This window comes from Ascaphus truei, chromosome 2 (genome assembly GCF_040206685.1).
Source record: "Ascaphus truei isolate aAscTru1 chromosome 2, aAscTru1.hap1, whole genome shotgun sequence".
Classification (NCBI taxonomy): domain Eukaryota; kingdom Metazoa; phylum Chordata; class Amphibia; order Anura; family Ascaphidae; genus Ascaphus; species Ascaphus truei.
Window position 1 is genome coordinate 44,819,935 of NC_134484.1, and position 27,621 is coordinate 44,847,555.

The 27,621-nt window shown below is 42.1% G+C and overlaps 1 protein-coding gene across 1 annotated transcript in view; it reads left to right on the forward strand.

Moving 5' to 3' along the window:
• MRPL13 (mitochondrial ribosomal protein L13) overlaps window positions 1-27,621 on the forward strand; it is a 114,777-nt gene that overhangs the window by 42,068 nt on the left and 45,088 nt on the right. Inside the window, exons 3-5 of the mRNA XM_075582315.1 lie at window positions 4,530-4,623; window positions 6,593-6,653; window positions 19,171-19,257. Of these exons, the coding sequence (XP_075438430.1) occupies window positions 4,530-4,623; window positions 6,593-6,653; window positions 19,171-19,257 (242 nt within the window). The remainder of the gene's footprint in view (window positions 1-4,529; window positions 4,624-6,592; window positions 6,654-19,170; window positions 19,258-27,621) is intronic.

Consider the following 27,621-nt stretch of genomic DNA (forward strand, 5'->3'; position numbering starts at 1 on the left):
AGTGATCTTTTATAAATAATATATTTTAATAAGCATTTCCATTCTCTTAATTGTAAATGTATGTATACCAAAAAACCAGTCCTTACCATTTTCTATATCATTTTATTCACTCTTAAACATTTATATCCAGATAGTGATTTGATATGCACTTGTTCTGTTTTTAAATATTACTAACATTTGTTTCTTTATTTCTAGAAGTTCTATTTTAAATTTTCAAGAACCGCAAATTGGTTATTAAAATTGAATGTATTTGTCATGTGCTAAATGTTTATGTATTAACTTAGATTTTGATTTAGAATACAGCCTTGTCTCCCCAGGTGGGGATTGTTTGCCAACTAGGTATGGCCAATCAAATCAGTTTCATTAAGTATAAGAACCGCCCCTGAAACTTCCTCCGTTATTCCCTGAAGAAGTATTCATTACGAAACGCGTAGGAGAGGGCCCGTTCCAATACCTTCCTTATCTGAACCCCATTGCGGCTTTATTTCACTGCATAATTCGTGCATACGGTTTATGGGACTTCCACTCTATTGAACACTGCGAGCGGAGAGACGCGAGTGCAGACGGGCACCGTCTGATGACGTCAGACGCTACTGCGGACAATCCGGAACTGCCTGTGAGAACACCGTGTCGGAGCTGACGGCTGCTGCAGGGAGATCCCTAGAGGAGTTTTAAACTTCCCACCAAGCGGCCTGCCGGAGACTGGTGAACATCATACGGGGAGGATTTCCAAAGAGACGTGCAACCCTTTGCTGAGCTGTATACCGAGGACCAGAGGACGATCCAGATACACACCAGCCTGCACATAGCTGTTTCCAGCGAGTGGTAACATGTCCAAAACATGTCATGCTGATTTATGCTTTTATTGATGTACGTGCAATAATCACCAAATTACTTTATAAAATTTATTTTAATACAACACCATGAGGTTTTTTTGCGCTGTTTTCTTTTTCTTTTTTTCTGTATTAGCTGGATAGCTGAGCCATCCCCTAAGAGCAGCAGCACAAAACCTCCCTATACCAAGGTTGTATTTATCTTGATCACAATATCACTTAATCCTTATATACCACTAATGAGCGCAATATCTGTTTGTTGACACACATACACACACACAGACAGGCACAAACGCACTCAGGCACACACATACACACACACAGACAGGCACTCACGCTGCTTTCCCCCCACACTTTCCTGCCCGCTCCCCGAAGCCTCCCCTCCTCATTGGCTCACAGCCACACCACGTGACGCGTCGCCGCTTGGGATTACAAATCTCTTGAATCCCCTGGCGGCTGACGCGTCACAGCGTGTAGTGAGCTGTGCAGTGAGGGGGGACCGGGACCGGCTCGGGAGGATTCCCCTGCTGGTGGGGAACGCTCGTGCGGCCGCCCGCGCCGCCGGGCGCAGCGGGTCCCAGCCCTAAGGAATCTTTTCTATAGAATTGCATCTGTTGATTACTAGGGAGTCTTTGTTACACAGGGCAAAGAGGGAAGTTCCTTTGGTCATTTTGATCTCTTGGAACGGGCCTGAGGAAGGGGTTCTCCCCCCAAAACGTTGCCTCCCTTATTCCCCCGTTATTCATTTATTCCCCCCCCCCCTGTTTTCCCTTTTCTACCCTTCCCTTTCCCTGTCTCTCCCTCCTCTCGTGTTACCATTTAGTACGCTGTGGGCTATGTTTGTGTATAAGAGTGCAGTGATTGTTATACATTTCCACAGTGTCCTGATTGATTGATTATTGTTTTGTTTTATCCTTGATTCTTTTTCACATTAAAATTGATTTGGCTTATTCCTATCGTTTCATTATTACATGTATGAGTGCTGAGAACTTCCCTATTGTTGTAAAATATAGGGCTCTTTCAGTGTGAGATGGGCAGGTACATTTTTGGAGATGAGGCAAAAGCAGAGGTATTAAATAAATTATTTGCCTCTGTATTTACCAAGGAAGAATCAATTGCAATAGTTGAAGCCACAACATCTATATTAACTAACAATTGGTTAACTGAGAAAGAAGTTCATAGGCGACTTGAAAAAATGAAAGTAAATAAGGCACCTGGCCCCGATGGCATAATGTACATCCAAGAGTTCTCAATGAGTTAAGTTCAGTAATAGCCAAACCATTACATTTATATTCAAGGACTCCATTTCCACAGGCTCAGTACCACAAGATTGGCATAAAGCAGATATGGTGCCTATATTTAAAAACGGAGCTAGATCACAACCAGGGAATTACAGACCTGTAAGCCTGACTTCAATAGTGGGGAGGCTACCTGAAGGTTTAATACGGGATACTATTCAGGAATACCTCATGGAAAACAAAATCATTAGTAATAGTCAGCATGGATTTATGAAGGATAGATCATGCCAAACAAACCTTATTAGTTTATTTGAGGAGGCAAGTAGGAATTTACACCAGGGTAATGCAGTTGATGTGGTCTACTTAGATTTTGCAAGGGCTTTTGATACAGTTCCTCACAAAATGTTGGTGTATAAAATAAAGCAAATTGGACTCAGTAAAAATATATGCACCTGGATTGAAAACTGGTTGAAGGATAGACAACAGAGGGTTGTCATAAATGGAACTTTTTTAGGTTGGGCTAAAGTAGTGAGTGGAGTACCTCAGGGATCGGTACTGGGACCACTGCTTTTTAACTTGTTTATTAATGACCTTGAGGTTGGCATCGAGAGCAAATTCTCCATCTTTGCTGATGATACTAAATTGTGTAAGGTGGTAGAATCGGAGCAGGATGTAATTCCTCTCCAGAAGGACTTGGAGAGACTGGACACTTGGGCAGGTAAATGGCAGATGAGGTTTGATACAGATAAATGTATGGTTATGCATTTGGGAAACAAGAATAAGCAAGCTACTTACAAATTAAATGGGTATAATTTGGGGGAATCCTTGATGGGGAAGGATTTAGGAGTGCTTGTAGACAGCAGGCTTAGAAATAGTGCCCAAAGTCATGCAGTAGCTGCAAAGGCAAACAAGATCTTATCTTGCATTAAACGGGCAATGGATGGAAGGGAAGTAAATATTATTATGCCCCTTTACAAAACATTAGTAAGACCACACCTTGAATATGGAGTACAATTTTGGGCACCAATCCCAAGAAAAGACATTATGGAACTAGAGAGAGTGCAAAGAAGAGCCACCAAATTAATAAAGGGGATGGACAATCTAACTTATGAGGAGAGGCTAGCGAAATTAGATTTATTTACATTAGAAAAGAGGCGTCTCAGAGGGGATATGATAACTATATGCAAATATATTTGGGGACAGTACAGGCATACCCCGCATTAACATACGCAATGGGTCCAGAGAATCTATGTAAAGTGAAAATGTACTTAAAGTGAAGCACTAGCTTTTTCCCACTTATCGATGCTTCGGTACAGGTAGGGAGCCGGTGTATTGCTGTTCAGGACGTGCTGAGAGGCTCATGCGCGAGCTGGCGTTTGCCTATTGGGCGAGGGGAATCAGCGCGTCACTACTACGGCGGTCTGTAGGGCAGAATAAGTGTCTGTACTCGCGAAGCGAGTATGCGGACACGGGTATGGTGGTATGGTGCTATTGAAAATATGTCCTTACTGGCGAGTGTACTTAAACCTGGGCATGCCTGTACAAGGAGCTTTCAAAAGAACTATTCATCCCACGGACAGTACAAAGTACACTGAGTCGTCCCTTAAGGTTGGAGGAAAGGAGATTTCACCAGCAACAAAGGAAAGGGTTCTTTACAGTAAGTGCAGTTACAATGTGGAATTTATTACCCATGGAGACTGTGATGGCAGATACAATAGATTTGTTCAAAAAAAGGTTGGACATCTTTTTAGAAAGGAAAGGTATACAGGGATATACCAAATAAGTATACATGGGAAGGATGTTGATCCAGGGAGTAATCTGATTGCTAATTCTTGGAGTCAAGAAGGAATTTATTTTTCCCCTTATGAGATATCATTGGATGATATTTCACTGGGGTTTTTTGTTTGCCTTCCTCTGGATCAATACACTGTAAGTTCGGATATAGGATAAAGTATCTGTCTTCTAAATTTAGCATAGGTTGAACTGGATGGATGTACTGTGTGTGTCTTTTTTTTAACCTCATCTATTATGTATATTTGTAACTATGTAAGTGCAGTGTAGCTACTTGGAATGGGACAAATTACTACATATTCCAATAAGACTTCAAGACCAATTTGGCCATATTTATAAAGATGAGCTAAGCCATGCCGTTACGACCCTAGAAAATATGGCCTATACATTTGTACTTTAAAGGTGAACCATTTTCTGGCATCCAAATGTAGACCATTAATTAGCAAGCTTTCATTACTGGCAAATATATATTAAAATGACTTTGTACTGGGTTCATCATGCTAATAACGCTGTGTTTTCTAGAGACTGATGGTTCACCCCCATCATCCGTGTACCACACCATGGCATTGGTGTATATACAGTATACAGTACATAAAGGATGCACATCATACAGGTAACAGGTAAAATGTTGTCCTTTTTCTAACCTCTCATGCCTGGTCATATGCAGGTGACTGTGGGGACCATGTTGTGGTGATGAATACCCGGCATATCGCCTTTTCTGGGAATAAATGGGAGCAGAAGGTTTATTCTTCACACTCTGGGTAAGTATATTCTGCTCTTCCGGATAATTGGGCATTTACCAAATGCTTTTAGGAGCCTGACATTTTATGATTTTCGTAGTAAAGGTTAAGTTACGATAGTAAACTCTTGCTGTACTTATTGTATTTTTATTCACTGTATTATGTCTGTTTTGTAAAGCGCTGCGTACATTGTTGGCTTTCTATTGAAAAAAAATATATATATACTGTACATACATCCTTTTTTGTTTTTGCTTTGTTGTTGTGTGGGTGTATTTGGGTGTAATTTGTTTTTAGATTACCTGAACCAGAGGGTCCCTCAAACAATCCATGGTTCCCCGACCCACGGCTCCCGCTGGTTACTGAGTTTTATAAGCAGTTTCTCCAGCAGGAAAAAATACTTGCCTGGTGGACACAATATGGCCGCCCGGGCCAGACTAGCTTTGGACTAGGCAGAAGGTCACAATGTTGACGACAAAGTAGTGACTTTCTATTGGTGACCTCACTGCCATGTGTAGTTTCTTTTGTCTCTCACATAGTCACAATAAATGCAGATATTGAGGAACCCGGAGGTCATTTGACCGCGAATCAACTGCTGCTGTAAGTTTGATATAATTGCACGTAATGGTTACGTACATAAGTAAATGTTTTAAAGCCTTTTTACACATAGTACTTTTCAGAAGTTAGTGGTCGATAACAATAATACATTGTTTTTATACTGTACAGCAGGGGTGTAAAACGTTTGTTCACCCCTGCTGTACAGTATACTACCAGTGTACACGGCACTGGTCTAATGGAGACGCAATGAAAGCATTTCCAATCCTCCCCCTGTGATCTCATTTCTCCTCCGTCCCTCTGTTGCTTTCTTATGTTAATCCCACTACCCACGAGTCTCTGCTGCTGTCTGGAATACCGACCTCAAGCAACAGCCGGGGACCTATGTAATCACATTTCACAGTTGTGACCATACAAATGTAAAAGAACGCTGTAGTCTTCATCTTTCACTGGACTGCAAATCACCTCTACTTCTAATAAGGTTGTTGTATTGGGTTCAACATAAATACAATACCAGAAAGTCATTCCATGCGTTTCATCCCATCAGACAAACATATTGTATTACAATTCTTAACAAGCCCTGATGTAACCCTTTCCCTGCTAGAGGGGCCTGCCTTGTAATGCACATTGTAGTGCAATGAAAGGGTTAAGATTTGACAAACTGAACTTTTTCTTCAAAAGATTTACAGTAAATACAAATATCACTTGTGAGCACATTCCCAGGTCTCAGACAGGTCTGGAATCCTGCCTTTCCCCATGATCTCTTAGTGCTTCCACTGCAGCCAGGGATTCTGGGTAATGACATGCAAATGAGCACAGTGTCCAGCTTCATATTGCCAATCCAGTATAACCAGCCTCACACTGCAGAGACCTAAAAGGTTAAAACAGCTGTCTGTGAGTTGGTTTACTGGCTATGCATTTCTTTAACCCAGGCGGTGCTGAAAAGCTGTGTAATACAGCAGGCATAAGCTTATAGGGGTCCATGTTGAAATGGGCAAGATGTAAAAGGTGACAGCGTGCTCATTTGCATGTCATTACCCAGAATCCCTGGCTGCAGTGGAAGCACTGTGTGCTAAGAGATCATGGGGAAAGGCAGGGTTGCAGTCTTGCAGACCTGTCTGATACATGTGAATGTGTTCACAAGAGGCATATTTATTTGTCGTCACTTTTAACCGTCATAACTCATATAATGTGTACTCAAAAGATGTTCATGTATCACGTCTATATTTGTTAACAAGTCTGTGTGCCTAACTTTTGGTATTCTTTCAAATACAAAACATTTTTGTGTGTGTATATATATATATATATATATATATATATATATATATATATATATATATATATATATATATATATTTATTATTATTTATATCAAAGTCTTCTTAGCCTCGGTATCGTACACCATATACACAGTTACACGTATGTATTTTGTTCCCAGTTACCCTGGAGGGTTTAGACAAGTAACTGCGGCTGAGCTCCACCGGAGGGACCCAACATCGGTGAGTATTCCTTCTGTATTTGCCATGTTTTTGTGAAGAGACTGAGCCTTTTTAATACATATACTGTATGCACACTTTATAACGAGTAGCAAACCGTGAAAATGCTCTCTCTCTCTATCGCTCCCCCCACTCTATCTTTGTCTCCCCGTCTCTCTTTCTCTCGCCCCTCTCTCTCTCTTTCTCTCCCCCTCTCTTTCTCTCGCCCCTCTCTCTCTCTCTCTCTCGCCCCCCCTCTCTCTCTCTCTCTCTCTCTCTCTCTCTCTCTTTCTCTCTCTCCCCTCTCTCTCTTTTTCTCTCTCCCCCTCTTTCTCTTTTTCTCTCTCCCCCTCTTTCTCTCTTTCCCTCTCTCCCCCTCTCTCTCTTTCCCTCTCTCTCTATATTTTGGTGGGGATCGCAGTATTGTTTATATTATGCGTATGGAGCGAGCACCGGACCATATTGTTTCTATTGGAGTGCCAGCTGGTATATATCTCTATCTCTCTCTATCGGAAATAGTCGTGTTGCGATAGTGCAGAATAAATGAGTACTTCAGTATTAGGTGATAACTTTTTTATTTGGACTAACAATCTATGTCATAGGACAAGCTTTCGAGAGTTCTCCTCTCTTCCTCATGTCAGCTATACTGGTTTACAAAGGAATATATATATATATATATATATCTAAGACATGCAAATGAACATACAGTAATATTTCCATTTGCTAAATGCTTTACTGTGGAGGGTTTTATATATTTATATATATATATATATATATATATATATATATATAAATATATATATAAATATATATATGCAAATACAATTGTATGCTCATTTGCATGTCTTAGGCAGGTCTGCAACCCCGCCTGTGGGGTTGCAGACCTGCCTAAGACATGCAAATGAGCATACAGTTGTATTTGCATATTTGCTTTCCTGTGGAGGGTTTTTGTCACTTTTTTTACTCACCATAACTTAACTCAGTATTATGGTATATATATATGTATGTATATATATATATATATATATATATATATATATATATATATATAAAACCCTCCACAGTAAAGCATTTAGCAAATGGAAATATTACTGTATATTCATTTGCATGTCTTAGACAGGTCTGCAACCCCGTCTTTCACCATTATCGCCCAGCACACAGCACTTCCCACTTGCCACCTTTTGCTTCAAATCCATTTTGACATGGACACATATAAGTTTATGCTTGCTGCATTGCACAGCTTTTCAGAACAGCTTTTCAGCACAGCCTGGGTTAAGATGCATAGCCAGTACACCTACCCACAGACAGCTGTTTCCATCTTTTGGGTCTCATCAGTATGAGGCTGGTTATACCTGCTTTGCAATATGAAGCTTGGATAGGTATCCAACACACATTAGTTAAGTTATGGTAGGTAAGAAAAGTGACAAAAAACACTCCACCGTAAAGCATATAGCAAATGGAAATATTGCTGTGTGCTCATTTGCATGTCTTAGACTGGTCTGCATATATATATATATATATATGTGTGTGTGTAATGTGTAAATATATATATATATATATATATATATATATATATATATATATATATTTACACATTACACACACACACACCTATTCTTACATATAAGCTACAGTATATGTGCTGGAGTGCGAGTCAATAGTGACTGAACCGTCCTGTGACCCTGAACTGTAGTTGCCGAAGCCTTGGAGGTGTCATTCGTTTTGCCAACACCTAAGTTCCTTGTCATTTTATCTGGAAAACAGAAATTGTTACATCCGCAAATTGTGAGCATACATGATTCTTATGTACATGAGTGACGATCCGGGGTACAGATCGGGTTAAACATCAACCCTGTTGACCCATCTTACCTACTCCTCCATTTTTATTTTTTTTTCCTAAAGGCTTACTTCTTTTTAACCAAGACCCTCACCCCAGGCTAAATTTACCTCTGCAATAAATCATTTTTGTGATGTTAATACCTTTCTTTTCTAAAGCCTGAGGGAGAAATACTTGTTCAGATCTTAACAGTTAAGAGTTCACCTGCTGTGTGATTAGTACTGTATAATGAAACTAAATTGATATATTTGTTGCACTTAATCTTGAACGCCTGTCTTTGAACGGTTTCCTGGTACTACTACTAGTTCTGTGGTTTCCCGCCGCCCCTGGAATCTGAGTTGGGGAGTCCTCCATGGTGTACTGAGGACGAGAACTCTTGGCCCACTCCCCCGCCACCTGCCTTTTTGTGACGAAAGGGAGTCCATGTACCATATTTATTTTAGCTGCGCCAGACTACAGCCCCTCTTATCCACCTTGAGGGGCCTTCTCTTGCAGTTCTGGCTGTACTTTTCCCCTCACCTTTTTATTTTTGGGTGCGCAGTGTCCCGGAACCACAAGCCTAGGGATCTCCTCATCAACCTGCTCCTGGCATTGGCTAAGCTAGCCATTTATAAGACCAAGAAGCAGCGTTTGGAGGGGGAGGTCCCAATGAACACCGTGGCGATGTTTCGGGTGCTGGTGCGCTCTTGTATCTGGGCATAGTACACGTACGCCGAGTTCACTGGGTTGGTTCCAGAGTTGGCCTTCAAGTGGGTGTCATGCAGGGATGCCCTGCTCGGTACCCCCACATAAGGAATTCTTTATATTAAGCCACCATTTTTTGTGCACTTTATTTTCTTTTACAGGGCACTTGCTATTGGTTTATTTTCATATTTGTTTGTCTAGTTTCTTTTTGTCCTCTTTAGTTCTGGAGACCATGTAGAATTGCCGTTCAACTGAAGCCGGCAATCAGATAAACCAGAACAAAATAGACCTAGTTCTGCAAATCAGTACCATGGTCTCATTAACTCGAACAGAGCACATGCAAAACTCATAGGGCAGTGGGTTTTTTTCAACTTTTTTTGGTTAAGGAACCCTATACTGTAATTATATTGGGAAATTCTGCAGAACCCCAACTTTCTCTAATAACATGTTTGAGATCAGATGCATTGTAAGGAACCCCAATCCTCTCTAGTAGCGCGTCTGAAATCAGATGCATTGTAAGGAACCCCAACCCTCTCTAATAGCGCGTCTGAGATCAGATGCATTGTAAGGAACCCCAACCCTCTCTAATAGCGCGTCTGAGATCAGATGCATTGTAAGGAACCCCAACCCTCTCTAATAGCGCGTCTGAGATCAGATGCATTGTAAGTTACCCCAACCCTCTCTAATAGCGCATCTGAAATCAGATGCATTGTAAGGAACCCCAACCCTCTCTAATAGCGCGTCTGAGATCAGATGCATTGTAAGGAACCCCAACCCTCTCTAATAGCGCGTCTGAGATCAGATGCATTGTAAGGAACCCCAACCCTCTCTAATAGCGTGTCTGAGATCAGATGCATTGTAAATTCTTCTGTATTTGGAACAATTTTCAAATACCTGAAATTGCAGAGAACCCTTTAGGGATGCCTGGGGAACTGAAGGGTTCCTAGAAACCACTGTTGAAAAAAAAAACTGGTATAGACTATAAGTTCTTTGAGACATTAATAATTTTCCAGGGTTCCTAGGAAACCTCCAGTTCCGCGTGTATCCCTAACGGTTTCTCCGTCATTTAAAAATTGTACCAAATATGAATTTACAGAGTGCAAAGCTAGTGCAGGACATTTAACTCAGTTAGACAAATGTGTCCGGAATCGAAGCTCTGTACAAGCTGGACTGAAAAGTCTAATAAATAAGTTCCATAACTTTCCCCGTATCAAACATATTTATTCTAATTTCCTGCTGTTGTAGGATTTTAATTACATACCAGTTTTTCAATACAAGCGATTAGCTGTCTTTTTAGAAAGTCCAAACCAGCAGGAAAAGAATAAATATATTTTATTTATTTACTAACCTACCCATCACTCTACCCTTATAAAGCGTATTTGTATGTATATCTTTATTTATATAGTGTCCACCACTCTACTCAGCGCTTTACAAGAGAGACCAAACAGTTTAGGGAATTATAATACAATAATTACAGCACATATGATCAGACAATAGGATAGGAAATCCCTGCCCCAGAGAGCTTGCAATCTAAGTGATTTGTTTGGAGAGTTAGAGACAGCATGTGAGGGAATAAGTGCAGTAGATGACAGTGCTTGGCCACAATGGTTGGTAGGAGAGATTGTGGGTGTGGACAGTAGCCATGAGTCCAGGCTATTGAAATACTTCATGTAAGAGGTGAGAAGGTTTGACATAAAGGTGGGGAGAGAGGGTGCATGGCGTATGCCAAGGGTGAGAGAACTCCACGGCACTGTCATGGGTAGAGCGCAGGAGACGAGCCAGGGCATAGCGAGAGATCACAGATGATATGTAGGGAGTGGAGAGCCTTGAAGGTAAGGAGGAGAACTTTGTACGTGATCCGACATTTGATGGGAAGCCAGAAGAGGGATTTAAGGAGGAGATGAGCAGAGACTGTTTTGGGAGAAAGTGGAATTATTCTAGCAGCAGAATTTTGGATAGATTGCAAAGGAGAAAGTTGTGAGGCAGGGAGGCATGTTAGCATTATGTTACAATAATCCAGACGGGACAGGATAAGGGCATGCATTAGAGCAGGGCTGTCAAACATGTCCGACCCGCAGACCAGGTACCTAAATATAAGGGGAGAGCTGGTGTGATGGAGGGGCCTATGCTGCCTCTTTCATGCTGCTCCCATACCTGACTGCAGCAGGAACCCTCACAAGACTTCCTGGGCCAATAGGAGGTCCTGGTTATCTTGCGTGTGGGATCCTGCTGCAGTTAGGTGCGGGAGCAGTAGGGAACAGGCAGCAACGCCCCCCCTCCCCCCCCCCCCACACACCAGCTCTTATCATGCTGCCTCACGCGGTAAGAGTGTGAATGGGGGGATATTAAGTGTGAGGGTGGGTATTAGATGTTTGTGGGGTGAGGATTTCCGGGGGTAAGATGGCTACACTTCTCAGGCACTCCCGTTCAGCCTATTAATAACCTGCAGACATTGCTGTTTTTTTACAGCAATAGTGCAGATTATAAAGTGTCGCTAGGGAGTGTACCGTCAGCCTTCTTTACTGAGAGTTTTATTGATCTGAAAGGTAATTTTCCCAGAAGTCAATACGTAAAAGAAAATGTGAGGCCTACCTCGTAGCAGTTTCAGAGTAGCACATGCTCTGGGCCTGCTCTCCCTCTCTCTGGGAGTGTCCTGCCGGCTCTGGGGATCCTTATCGCCTCTATCACATCTGTTGTTGGTTCTGGTGCCTATGCTGTGGGACCTACTAGCTGTGGCCTCGCTTTCAGTGAACCCGGAGTAGTGTCGCTGTGGAAGTAATCCGCATGCCAGTGGTTGCATCATGGCTCAGAGACCACAGATTCTAGCTACAATACCTGTCTTGCTGGCTAAAATGTATGTATGTCTTTATTTATTTAGCGCCATTAATATACATACAGCTTCACAGCAGTAATACACGTGACAATCATATAAATAGCAAATAATACAAATAAGAGATCATGGGAATAATTGCTTCAAACACTAAACCTTACAGAACAGTTTACAATCTAATTGGTTGGTATTAAGAACGTGCAGAGACAGTAGGAGGCGTTCTGGTAAGTGCTTCTGTAAGGGGCCAAGGTCGATGTATGAGGTGTAAAGTATCAGCCACGGAGCTACTCATATGCTTCATTAAGCAGGTGTGTTTTAAGGTGGGTCTTAAAGGAGGATAGAGAGGGTGCTAGTCAGATTAGGGGAGGGGAGGGGAAGGGCATTCCAGAAAGGTTTAAGGTGGGAGAGGGCTTTAGATACAAAGGGGGTAGAGAGAGGACATCCTTGAGCGGAACGCAAGAGTCGGGATGGTGCATAGCGAAAAATTTAGGGCTGAGATGTAAGGAGGGGCAGAAGAGTGTAAAGCTTTAAAAGTGAGGAGGACAATTGAGTGTGTGATGCAGGATTTGATAGGAAGCCAGGAGAGGGATTTCAGGAGGGGAGGTGATACGCGCACGCAGACTGGGCTGGTGCTTCAGAAAACAACTACAATGGATGTTTATTACTTACATCTGATAACAAGTCAGATGGTATAAGTTATTGAACAAACTATTAATAAAAGCTTTTCTACTCTGAAATGAGAACTTGCTGAAATAATTGGCACCTCCATTTAACAAGAGACCAAGCCTGCAAAACATGGCCAAGAACAGCCACTGCCCACAGTCCAACTCCCTCCTGATTACCCCAGGGTGGCAATGCTGCAGGAAGGAAACATCAATACACCGTGTCAGGACCTAGGAACATGAGTATTTCTGGCTTACCTTATGTAACTGTTAACCAGCCATTGCTTAAAGTCCTGGTGGAAGAACTCCCTTACCGGGAACATCTGATTGGTAAATTTACCTCACCAGCAGCGGGCTCAGTCTACAACTTCCATCTTGAGCCGCCACAACCTGCCTTTTCGCCGCACAACCAGCTCAACCCTGGTCCAGTCATGAAAAAGTCACTGAGCCGGCATAAAAAAATTACTATTTCAAAATCCTACAAGAGAAATATTTCTCTCTTCCTCCTCGACCATAAATGACCCAGAGCAGGTCCCTGGGAGACGACGCACTTTACCAGTAGCTTGAAAATGCTGAAACAGGAACGCCTGATTCCCGTGTACAGAAAGTGGCAGCTTTTCATTATTGATCTGCTCGCTATGGAAACTCCCCTTTCCTTCGGGAATAATCTCCTATATTATAGACAATCATTTAATACTCCATCACAGCTAAAGAGTTCAAGGCTGACTCTGCTTGAGCTGTCTCTGTGTGGACACTAGACGATTTCACTCCGCAAGGTCCCTCACCCAGTTGTGTTTGCTGTGGTCCTGTTCTTTGCTGTTTTTATGATTTTATTGATTCTGTTGTAATATGTTTTCCTAATTCCTCTACTTGGCTGCTTAACTTTTGTTGAAAGATATAACCCTGGAAGAAGTTCTTTTTTTTTTCTTTTATTGTTCTGCAAAACTTGCTATTAAGCCTCACTGCATCTCACCACTCTGGAGACCATGTAACTGTAAAGCAGAGGGAGTGGCTTAGTGAGTAACGACACTGACTGGCACTGAGAGTTTGAAGCAGCGGAGCCTGGTTCAATTCCCAGTGTCTGCTCCTTGTGACCTTGGGCAAGTCACCTTATCTCCTTGTGCCTCAGGCACCAAAAACATAGATTGTAAGCTCCACGGGGCAGGGACCTCAGCCTGCAAAATGTCTCTGTAAAGCGCTGCGTACAACTAGCAGCGCTATACAAGAACATGCTATTATTATTACAGTATTATTATTATTATTATTAAAGAATATGTGAAGTTATAAATGCTGAGGATTTAATACTCGCTTTTGTTATCCTGACAGCTCAGGTAACTCAGTATATAGGGACTTAAAAACAACCCTTGGAATGTTTGGTAGCTTGTGAATCGTCTCACAAAATCTCTCCCGCCTCCGTGCAGTACTCATACTCTGCCTTCTCTCTTCCTAGCTCTGTGATCCAGTCTCTGCTGATATTATGAGGCTCAGGCTTCTTGGTGTTTTAGTAGAAATCCTTCACACGTTATTTTAATCCTAACGGCTGCCAAAATTCAAGTTCTTCTCTCTAGTTTGTTTAGAACATAAATAATACCTTTAAATAACTAGGGGGGCGTGAGAATTGGGCTCTATAGTTTACCTGATGTAAACGACAGTAACGCAGCACAGCTGACTGAGAGAGTGCAAACCATACAAATGCGTAGCTGTATTTTTGTTTTTAAAAGCATTTATATTGCTTCAATAGCAAGTTCTCTACCAAAAAATGTAATCTGCAAGTGTAGCAGACTGAAGTGGCTAAACGACAGTCTCTTTTTGTGTTATGTTATTTTACGAAGTGAACACAAGATGGCAGTAGAACCTAGCACTTTAAAACATGTGACTGACATTAAAGCCACAGTTCCCCACGCTCAACTTTTTCTTTTCTTTTTTTTTTTTAACCTTCCCCACCCGCTTTTTGAACCAGGGGGTCTCCTGAGCTAAAATTCGGGTTCCTAAAATACAGAACTGTAAAAGTAGTGCCCTCCAGGGGAAACAAAATGGCGGTTTAAATGTCCTGCGTCACGCCGGCCAGTAGGAAGCCGCAACGTTACTTTTATTTACTTTTATTTGAAGCCCTTTTATGACCACCTGGGAGTGATTACCGCCATCAAGCAGAGAGCTGTGCACAGAATGTATAGCCTTCTGTGTTTATTGAGCAATTTACACATGGCTGGTCGTGTGATGGGTGTATTTCTTCTGTAAGTTTTGTGCAGCAAACACATATATGCTGAAGGAGCGGCTCAGTGGGTAAAGACTCTGATTCTGGCAACACTGACACTGAGTGTGAAGCAGGGGAACCTGGTTCAAATCCTGGAGTGTGCTCCCTCGGACCCGGGGCAAGTCACGTTATCTCCCTGTGCCTCAAATACCAAAACCAAAGATTGTGAGCTCATCAGGGCAGGAACTGTGTCTGCATAATTCGTATGTGCTGTGTACCACGCACTATACTGTAATTGTGAGGCGCTTTGGGAGAAAAGTGCTATATGAATAAAGTTGTTATTATAACACAAGTGAGCTTCTGGTTTGTGGACTGTGGAAATATTCATGATAAAAAAAGAAAGAAAAACTAAAAAAAACAGGCATTCTTTGATGAGGTATGGAAGGGAATCCATTGCCTGTGGCAAACATTCCTGTAATAGCCATCTAATGCTGGTGTTATATGGCGAGCAGGGAAGGACAGTATTAACTGTCAGTGGAAGCACTCACATTCCTTCCTTCTAGGTACGTTTGAATCACTCACACGATAGACAGTCCTCAGCTGTCTGATAATGGAACACATGAACATTTCCAGGATACTGTTCCGTGGCAATACTTTACCTCGTGTCACAGAAAGCTGCTTGTTAGCATGATCTCACCCTCACACCTCCGTGACAAACTAAAATGGCTGGTTAGGGGTTAGGCGGGGACTCTTACCCTCCCCGGAGCGGTATCTCCCCCCCCCTATGTTGCGGCGTCACAATGTTGTGCTGTCATGGCAACGTAGCGCCGGGTGATGTCACATTTTCATTGCAATGTGGAGACGTGCCACTGCGCCGTCATTTGATGTCGCGGCGCCATGACAACGCGACACAGGAGGAGATGCCGCTCCGGAAACTGTAAGAGACACAGAGGCCCCGTGCTCTCTCCCAGCAATCAGTTTAAGTGTTGTGGGGAACGGCGCGGGAGATTCTGTAACTGCGGGTGCAAGGGGCACTGATTGGCTCCGCCATCAAGCAGGCCCTGCTAGTAATCATGCATAATTATTGCCATTCTTCTGTTAATATGTAAATATCTATCTATGTCCTGAAATACAAATGTGTTCTACCAAGATGTGGCATCGTGAGCATCTGAAAACACACAAGTTAAGCAATGTATTTATTTATAAAATATTTTACCAGGAAGTAATACATTGAGAGTTACCTCTCGTTTTCAAGTATGTCCTGGGCACAGAGTTAAGACAAATAATACATGGTTACAAATACAGTTACATAAATGAACAGGGTATACATTATATACAAGACATTGCGTGCACAGTTAAAGAAAAAATATATTATGGGCGTATGAAGCAGTTACAGACCAGATTAAAATGTGAGACAGCCTTAGATTTGAAAGAACTTAAGCTGGTGGTGGATGTGAGAGTCTCTGGTAGGTTGTTCCAGTTTTGGGGTGCACGGTAGGAGAAGGAGGAACGTCCGGATACTTTGTATGTATGCGATAGGAAGGGCAATACATTCTTGCTGCAGTTAGGCTTGACTTTGGGGATATTTATTCCTATAGATCGTGTCATCCGTCCCCTCCACATGTCCGCTGCTCTAATAAACTGAAGAGGGAGAGTCACCGAGGTCTATAGTGGGGTAACACACCTGATGCGACAGTAACTGCCATTCAAATCAATGACAGATAATGCTGATTCGGGTGCATTAGCCCAGAACAGGCAGTGAATCTCCCCCTAAAACGCAAACCAAACAAAGGCCCTGTTGCATAAATGGCTGTGATTAACAGCTATTGTACAAAGAATTTAACCTACACTCACCCCACTTACTGCAGGTAATCACTTCTTACTCTACCTATGTAATTTTTGAAGATATAGTGTATAGATGTATGTATATCTTTTATTTTTATAGCGCCATTCATGTATATAGCGCTTCACAGCTGTAATACACGGGATATAATAATACAACACATAATGGGAATAAGCGCTTCAGACAGAAAAGTAAAATTAGGAAAGGGAGTCCCTGCCCCGAAGAGCTTGCAATCTAAGTGGTAAATAGGGAGATCTTACAGAGACAGTAGGAGGGTGTTCTGGTAAGTGCTTCTGCAAGAGGTCGAGGTCAGTGCATCTGAGATGTATAGTGTGTATGTATATATCACGTATGTCGCCCACAATAGCAAACTTCTGTTGAACTGGTTACAGAGGTCAGATGCCTTCCCAGTAGTTAATATTGATGCTAAGAATGCTTATAGATAATTGGCAATATTTCCTATTGGTTAATATATGTGCGAATGGTTGTACATCTTATGTTTTCTACTCCTCTCTGGATAGATGTGGTTAGTAACTAAATGGAATGACTATACATGGCAGTACTAGACATGGAAATGGTTCACCCAAGCAAGCATTGTTAATCTCCTCTTCTCACGTGCACACGGCTCTTTGAACAGCATTGGGATTAGGCTCATACTTGGCACGTTTGTAGGGATTCCAAGGCTCAATCCATACAGATCAGGCTTCACCAGCATTAACACGTCTTTCTTTTTACAGGATTGAAGCAGGGGGTTTCCAGAGCTCAACCCCATTGATTTCAGCTGCGGGACCCTCTGCTCCTGGAGATACTTACCTTTTTGTAGTGGGTGCCGGTAGCCACTCCAAGGTTCACATTATGGTGGATTTTGAAAGCTCTCGAGCCGTGTGGGCCGATAGGAAGCTGTGACATCACCCGCTGCGGCGGCGGATGCAGAGAGATACCGGCACCCCCTTCGGAGATAAGCATCTCTGGAACCAGCGGGTCCTCAACTAGAAATGAATGGGGTTCAGCTCCAGAGACGCCCTGCTTCACTCCTGTATTAATAAAATGATAGAAAATGCAGTGGATTGCCTTTTTATGGAGACTAATGGAAGACCATTTGTGTACAGTACAATCTCTATTGATATGTTATTAAATTATATTAAAATAATATTAAAATAATTTGTTTGAAACAGTGGTTACTGAACTATATGTAACCCTCCCTGTCCGGCTCTTAGGGACATGTGTACTGCTCCACAGCAATTGTTGCCGCCTATGGGACATTGATCTACCCCTGTTATTTGATCTATTATGTACCATTAAAGTGTTTTTTAAGTTAACCGTTTATGCTTTGAATCTGTCTGGGGTTCTTCTAGCTCTAAGAACGTTCACCACACATGTTCTTACCTCAACCATTTACTACACCTGACCTGGTGGCTATTATGCTCTTATTCCTATACTACGTTGTATGAATCTGAGTGCATGTAATTTGGGGACTTCTAGCCTACTGTCTCCATCTGGATTCATTGGATCTTAGAATATTATATATGTGTGTGTGTGTATTTGTGTGTATATATATATATATATATATATATATATATATATATATTCCATTCTCCTAGTTCATCATCCATACTCCCTTCCCGCTAAGAGTGCTGGTATCTACCTTGGGTTCTGTTTACATGTAATAACTGTATAGAATAACTCTATAGCCATAGTTATTGATCAAGAAGATGATGGAAAACCATGGATATGGTATCAAGATCTCTAGCAAGATTATTTCCGCCAATAAAATACTGTTTGCTACAGTAAGCTCACTCACATTGATGTACAGATTGGGAGTAGATTCTTTTGTGAGGTTCTTGAGCCAGCAACATGAATGAAGAACTCTACAGTAACTTTATTCATTCAGATTCCTATCTTTTTAGAGTGTCCTTACAAAATCTCAGCGTTAGGATTATTTTCCTGAAGAACTACATAAGGTTGTGCTTCTCTTGCATATCACTAATGTAGCACACCTAACTTCCCCTAAATGTTCTTTATTGTTACCTGTTGAGTCAGTACACGAAAAGTAAAGGAAGACTTTGTTTCTATCATTCTCCCAGTTATCCTTGGGTGTTTAATGATCCAACTGAGTTTAGGCACGAAGTCTCGTCTTTTTTCTTTTTGTCCATAATGGAAAGTTGCCACTACCTGCTAAAAGAATCTGTTTTTTTCTATGACCAGTACAGCTGCTGCTATGAACCGAATTGTTTGGATTGTCAGAGTTGCTAATTAACTAGTTACTGTAAATGAAAGCATGATATAAATATGTAGGCTGATATACATTTTTATGTGCAGTAAGGCACAGATTGCACAGAACGGTTCAATGTAACAGCAGAAATCTTTAGGCTTAGCGCTTCATATTTTTTAGGTTAGACCACAATATATGTATATATGTTCTGGTTTGTGTAGTGCATGATATGTACGGAGATAAATAAAATAATGTGTATTTATGTTCTGTTTCTTCTAGATTGTGAAACTGGCTATATACGGAATGTTACCCAAAAACCTGCACAGAAGAACAATGATGCAAAGATTACACCTCTTTCCTGAAGATGTAAGTGTAAGATTTCTATGCAGGGATGCTTTATTGACTTCCCAAATAATTTTTATGTGCATATATATGCACTACCTGTTTTTCCCTGTATCATATGTAATTGCATTGAAAATAGAACATTCCACATTTCACACACACACACAAGCGCGCACACACACACACACACACACACACACACACACACACACACACACACACACACACACACACACACACACACACACACACACACACACACACACACACACACACACACATTAATGCGATCATTCAAACGTGCTTGAGCATTTTTTAAAGGGCTGTTGTGAGCAGTGATGGCAGTAAGTGTAGTTTGTAGTTTGGCTCTGGTTATGAAGCTGGAACAGGAAGGGGTCTTGGCGTGAATGTGTTGGAAACCATAATTTCAGAAGGGAAACCATTCCCCCATTAATGATTGGCTTGAGGACTAATTAGGTGGTTGGAGAAACATGATTGGAGTAGTGTCTCCTCTTCTCGTGGCCTGTGATGTTAGGACATTATTATTTAACAGCTGGAGCAACTGAGCCCATGTTTAATTTTCTAAAGTGTGTTTAATTACAGTGTTAGTTCTTTTTACAGTGGGGTGTTCAAGATTAAAGGAATACATTACACTTTATGAAAACATTTTCAATCGGTTCAAAAAGAATACAACCGTGTAATCTGTGTGGATAATCCTAATTATTCACTGTAAAAATCTGCGGTACTACAATGTATTTTGAATGTTCTATTGATACTGTGCATTTAATATTATACTTGGTAAAGCTGTTCATGGCATTAATTTAACATAAAAAATAATAAAGGGAAAAAAAAACTACAGTCAAGATATGGGAAATAATGTTTTCCAGGCAGGGTTTATGCTGTAACTCTGAGACGTTGTTTTTTCTCTGATCTCTGATAGCTTTGTATCTAATCCAACTCGGCCAATAAGTAATTGATCTGCCTCCCACAACTCATTTTCTAGTCACTCCCTTTAGAGTACTACTTTGTTAGTTTGTAGTATTGAAAATATAATACAATTTCAGTCTAAATCTACTTATGATATATTAGCAGAAGGTACCCCGCTACAGCAATATAATATAGAGGTGTTGTAATATGAGAACGGTGCCTTGGGTAGTAATAATAGTAAAAGTAAAGAAAACAAAGAAGAGCTAGAAACCCAATATGACACTCAATTCCCAAAGCTGAATGTTTAGTGATAAGAATTAAAAATAAATTTAAATAAATTTACGGGCACAGACAAACTGGTTTGCATATACATGCATGAACTCATATATATCACCTAATTGGTTGCTAAGTAGTACTTTTTGTAGGAAATTATCTGATTGGATCCTACTCTGTCACAGGGTATCACTCAACCCCAGTGGTTCAAACAATGTATACAGGCTGTTACATTATTTACTCAGTGTATGTATACTTCTTACTGTTGAAGCAACACCTTTAAATCTTAGGTTAACTGTATACCAGCACCACAATTCGAAACATTGATCTAATTCTACTCAATTGTTTCGTTCATTATCAATCCAGAGTGCATATAGCACTCAACATAGGATTGTTGTGTGTGTCCTTTAATGGATTTTAACCCCTATCCTTTTAATTATGATGAACAATAAAATGTATTTTTAATTCTTATCACTAAACATTCAGCTTTGGGAATTGAGTGCCATATTGGGTTTCTAGCTCTTCTTTGTTTTTTAAATCTACTTATGCTAAGATTTACCTTTCAAGCAAAAGCAGAGCCACTGTTGTCTATTCTACCTTCCTACCCCGCATTATTTCACTTTTCGCCTACATACTTCTCTCTCACTGTAATACATACAGATGTAACAGACATTATGGCTCCTGTTAACCCAGTGCATTGCATTAAATGTTGCATGTAGTATGCTTGCATTACCATTTGTATCGATGAAGCAGCGTTACATTTTGCGTCCTATATTGCACCAGCGTTGGGCAATGTGTCACGTTAACAGGGGCAATGATGTCTGCTAGATACCTAACTTTATGCCTTTTACTTTCACTATGTCTACCCTATTACTCTTTCTTTTTACAGCCTCGCTCCTGCTCAAGCTCTCATCTTCCTTGTATCTGCCCTATATCTCAGGGGCGCACATACTTTTGGCGCAGCGCCCCCCTGCCAGCTCCCACTTGCTCTCGCGGCCCCCCTTACCTTACTTGGCGGCGTCATATGACGTCGTGGGGTGACGTGATGTCACGTGACCCCGTTGTCATGGAGCCGTGCATGTGACGTCACTCCGAATGACACCACGGCGTCATTTGACGCTGTGTTGCCATGGCGACGCGTCACAGCAGCCTTCAGAATCACGATAAGTTCAGGTTGCAGAGGCCTCACGCGATCCCCCGGCATTTAATTTAAATACCTTCGGGAAGCACTCGGGGCCTCTGCTACCGCCGCGCCCCCCTAAATAAAATCTTGCGCCCCATGGGCACTTTGCGCACCCCTGCTATAACTCACTCCATATACATTGTATCTTCACTACTCTCATCTCCTCCCCTCGGTTCACATGAACTTCTCAACTTTCTACATTCATTACTTCCACCTCTTCTACCTCACAACACAAGATACACAATTACAAGCCCCAATTTCAAATCCTTTGTCTCTCCCTCCTCCTGCTCCTTCCAGCTTGAAATATTACTCCCAACTTCTATATTACGCCCCTTCTATATTTCTCGAACAACCGTAACCTTCAGAACCTCATATCTATTCCCTCATATCTATCATTGTCCCTTTTTACATGTGCCTTCTGGAATGCTTGCACCCCCTCGAACAAGTACAAAGCGTGAAAGAATTGTCGAGAAGAAAACGAGATACTTACTTGGTGCTGAAACATACCGAGTAGGCCTACCACAACTTCTACCCATACTGTAGCTACTCAAGAGGGAAAAAATGTATGTAGCACACAAGAACAAAAGCAATCTTACTAAAGTGGTACTTGGTCATATTCACAACAGGAGAGCAGGACCGTAAAGTTTCCGGGCAGAGGCCACTTCCTCAGATCTCCCCCCCCCCCCCCCGTCCACAACACATTGTCCTGTTCTCTTGTAGTGAATATGAGACCAAGTACAGTGCCACGCTAGTAAGCATTACTTTTGTTTTTGTGTGCTACACACATTGTTTCCCCCCCTCTAACAGTGTCCTAACTGTGATTGACCTGTTAGTCCTTTCTCTGACTGAAACCTAGCTCTCTGATTCTGCTACGGAGACTGCACTCTCCTACTATGTCCTTTCCATCACTCATACTCCTGTCCCTCAAGGTTGTGGTGTGGGAGTGGCATTTCTTCTCCCTCTCTCCACTGGCATTTTCGACCATTATCTGTTTCTGCTTCTGTTTTTCCCATCCTTTGGAGAGAAAAAGATGGATAGCATGTAACTCCCTCGCCCTGCATATTACGGTCATCTGTCATCTATCGTCCTCTCTCCCACTAACTTTTTTGTTGTTGTTTTTTTACTGAATCCGAACTGTTTTTTTTCCCTCCTCTGACTCTCCAACCCTCTTCCTAGGATACTCTTTGTTCCCTTCTTCCCATGGCCTTCACCAGTAATGATGGCCACTGCTTAGAACCATTATTGTTAACCGATATAGTTCAATCTCTCAAAAGTGTTGTGCATCTATAAGACGCAATTGGCACATTCTATCTAGTAACAGTACCTTAGATGCATCATTGGGACAATTACCTTTATTTGGGCATAGCAGAGGCAAACATCTGCGGGATCTCCTTGTAATCACAGACTCTGTTGCTAAATACGATATCCCACGTGCACGAGCAGACAAGCTAGGTTGTGTCAGATGCCTGGGCTGTGTCAGCATGACCCCTGACATATATTTTAAACATTCACATACAGGTAAACGATACAATATATGGCAACGCCTTACCTGCACATCCATGTATGTGGTCTCTCATTATCTGCCCCTGTGGACTATATTACATAGGCAAGACCCAGAGACTATTCAAAGAGAGAATGGCGGTCCATAGGTCTAATATCAGAATGGCACTGCGGACAGGCAAGACCGACCAGCCAGTTGCTAAACACTTCCTCACCTGTGGGCATCAACTAGCATCCATGAGATGTATGCCCTTTGATCAGGTTACTAGACCTGTGCGTGGTGGCAACATTGATCAGATGCTTCTGCAACGTGAGAGTTTCTGGATGTATGAACGGAATACGGTTGAGCCAAAGGGATTGAACACAAGTCTAGCTCTCCTGTTTTCTTAACCTTAGGTAAACTTTCTTTTGTTACCCAGAATGATCACAGTTCAGATGTACACCTTATTTGTGACTCATGACATTTTAATGACCGTAGTGTCACTTTAGTGGGACCCTGACTGTCTGCATTAACGATACACCAACCGCTAGGCATACTCTGTGGCTCGTACCACGTGGCCATACTCCATATGAATTACAATCACCGGTTGAACTGTGTGGATTTCCCTTTCGCAGGAAGAATATTATGATCTGAGACTCATGTAGTCCTTCACACTGACACAATGGCAGAATTATTGATCAGTGGACTTTTTTACTTCAACAATTGTGGTCCTAAAAATTGACACAGTGTGTCTTGGGGGTTGTTATGGCTTTTGTAGCCCTGCACACTGACATGGTGGCAAATCAATGAATTAGTAGTGCTGTATATTTGTGGTTTTATCTCTGGACTGTTGTGCTGTTTCCACTGGTGTGGTTTCCACTGGTGTGGTTTAGACAGTCCCTGTCTCCTTTAAGACTATAATTGCAGGAACAGCAAGGTACCTGCTCCTATGTACCTGCTTAAGAATCAGCTGGCAGCTTACAGAGCTTCCATCCTACGGATCTCCCAGCCTGGACAAGGTAATAAAGACTGCTGCCACTTCCTAAACACTGAGACTGTACACTGGACATGCATTGTGTTCTGTTCCGCTGATGTGGATACCTACCTGTTTGATCCCCCTGCCCTGACTGAACCGGCAGGACACACTGGCTCCCCCTGGCTTGTGAATCAGCTGTTGGAGGAGACTGGCTGCAGCAGATGGCGGAACTGCTACCCCACAGACTTCTATAACAAGAAGGACAGACGTATTACCAGCTTATATGGGCTGCATATTTAGACTTTGTTTATGACCTGTGGTTGCTCTGCTACTATTGATGCCCCCCTCCCCCCTGCCACCCTGCCACAGTTCTGATCCCCCTTTCCTGGTTTGTGGTACCCAGCAGACACACATCTAGCACTTATGTTTACGTTATAGTGGCACTTTTGATCCTCTGTGGTTGTAGTGTTGACACTTATCACTACACTAGTTGATATATTTTTTGACACATTGTTCCCTTATTAAGTGTTTCTGATGTGATCACCACCCTCTGTGGTTTACTACTAAAAATAGAGCTTACCTGTTTTAGGATTCCCTCCCCTTAACACTTTGCCCCCTTAGGCTCCTCCTCTGTCACTCCTGTGACATCACTGGGGGTGTCACTTAGGTTTTTGGCTCCAATTTTTTTTCACATTGGGTGTGGTGGTGTAGGGCAGCGCTGCGCAAACTTTTTCAGCTGCGTCCCCCTTCCTGGGAGCTGCAGCGTTCGCGCACCCCCTTCACCGAAGGCACGGCTTAAAATGATGTTGATGGTCACGTCTCCCCCGGCATTAAATGCCTGGGGGAAGAGCGCGGAGCCTCTGTAACAGCCCGCGCCCCCCTGCAAATTCTCTTGCCCCCCCTGGGGCGCACCCCCCAGTTTGCGTACCGCTGGTGTAGGGTATATCTGGGTTTGCTTGTCACTTGTTTATTTGCTCTTGAGAATTGTCCCAGTGGGGACCGAAACGTTGAGTTAATTAATTTCACTTTTTTGCCTGCCCTTTTCTTTGTTTGAAGATTGGTCTAAGTACATCTCTGGACTATTAAGTTTGCATATTTGTTTTATTTAGTATTTTATTATTTATTTTCTTGTTGAGGATGTTTTGTTTATGATATTTGCGCTGTTGTGTTGTGTTTTAATATATATATATATATATATATATATATATATATATATATATTTCTGACTTCTCGAACTCCCATTCCTTTCCATCCATCAGGCAGCACCATAGGTAATAGGCTCCACCCCCTTACGTAGGACAGGATCAAACATTCACATGCCCTTAAGAAGGCACCTTCCTCTTTACCTGTGCAGTGTTTTTTCCTGTCTTACCTGGTGGTACTTACACAGAGAAGAGCAATTGTATAATTTTTGTACAGGTTCCTACCTTAAGTTGGGGAGAAGGGGGCTAACAGCAACCTTTTCCTCAAGCAGAAATAAAGTAGATTAACTAACAAGATGAGGCTGGTTCTCCTTTGCAGGGCGGCAAAAGCCTCTCTGGGGTCTGGTGAAATCCCCATTAGCCTGCGTTACAAGATTATTTAGAGCATGGATTGTCAACTAAGGTCTCGAGATCAAATCCTGAAGCTATTCTCTTTTGAGGAGTCTGGGCATAGACGACTAATGCGATGCATCTACTGTATGTAATCCACCCGCCTAACAGCTAAGTGCAGGGCTCTCTCAACAGCAGTCCGCAGGGCATTGTATCTTAAAGCCTGGGTAGCGGATGCAGCTTCCAAAAGCTAGCTGTATTTCATGCCATGTGTAGGACTCTTATTATTCAAAGCAGAATTAGAGAAACTCCAGGAAAGATTAACACAGGACAAGGTGGAAGTGCTACCTCAAAACAGGAGGCAGACCAGGACTCGCAGATCGTTTTTTCGTAGCCCAAGACCTTCTAATAAAGAATACAGGTCATACAAGAGCTTCAGACTGCAGTCATCTTCTTCCAGAACTAAACCAGGGTGAAGATCCACAAGAGGAAGATCAACGGGGGTGCCTCGAACTTCCAGAGACCAGATTGCCAGGGATCAGTCATCAAATAGGTGGAAGATTCAGATTTTTTTCTACTCTGTGGCCGGGTACATCTGCTGATAGAGAGAAGTTACTAAATAGAATTCAAAGAAAAAAAACACCAAAAACTTGTATCATCACACCTTCAACATTGTGTCTAATAAAGAGGAGAACACCAAGAGAGACAGTACAAAAATTAAAAGGGGAAGGAGTGTTAGTCAAAATACCACAACATCTGGAAAGGAATGGAACATACTCTATTTTGTTCATGGTCTCAAAAGCATCAGGAGGATTCAGTCCTGGATTTCAATTCCTAGATCAGTATGTTAACAAGGAATATTTCAAGATGGAGTCCGTAAGGTCTGTTAACAATATTCTAAGTTCAGGGGGTTTTATGGCAGCAGTCGTGTTGAAAGATGCCTAATTACGTATTTCCATCTGCTCCGCTCACCCAAAAATTCTTGAGACTCGTCATTCAAGAAGGAATCAAGGTGAAGCATTATCAATTCAAAGCCTTACCTTTCGGCCTATCATCCATGCCCAGAGTCTTCACAAAAGTGGTGGTAGTGGAGGTGGATGCGAGCAGGGAACAACGTGTCTTCACAAAAGTGGTGGTAGTGGAGGTGGCTGCGAGCAGGGAACAACGTGTATCCATTGCACCTTATCTGGATGGTTGGCTACTAAAAGCAATGTAAAATCAACTCCTGGAAAAACACATCCAGTATGTACTGAAATGTATGCAGGAGTGAGGTTGGTACATCAATTGGGAGAAGTGCAAGTTGAGACATCCATTTTCTAGGGCTACAGTTAATTACAGTCCTCAGAAAATTGGGGCTTTTTTTTATTTTTATAACTTGTATTTTTATTGAAAAGGTGCGGCTTTTTGTGTTGGCAGACAAAACAAAGAATCTGATAACACATCAGACACATGAGGACTAGGACTTACATCGGAGTCCATAGAGGCCGTGTCATGGGCAAAATTGCATCTGCGTCCACTTACGGTAGAAGTCCTAAGGGAGTGAACAGACAGAAGGTCACTAGAGAAATACTTCTCACTCTCTCTATGGACAATGGCTTTTGTAAGCTGGTGGCAACAGAGAAGCAATCGGCTAGCCGGAGGTCCCTTGGAAAATACAGAGTGAATAGTGCTCACCACAGATGCCAGTCAATTCGGATGGGGAGCACAATGGCAGAAACACACTATTCAAGGGCAATGGCATCACGCAGAAAAGAGATTGCCATCAAACATGCTAGAACTAAGGGCAGTCTTCAAAGTGCTGGTAGCCTTCCAAGCACAGTTGAAGTTCTCTTTTATCTTGTTGGTCCAAGTCTTACATCTTTTGTCATCTCCTTGCAGCCATCTTGTGCCTTATCCTCTCCCGTGCGTCTCAATCACCTATTTCCGTCACTAGGGTCAGGTTTTAATGCCCTAAACTTCAATGTCTTTTAAACTATGATTCCCTTAGTCAAAGGAGAGCGCATTTATTTCTATCGAA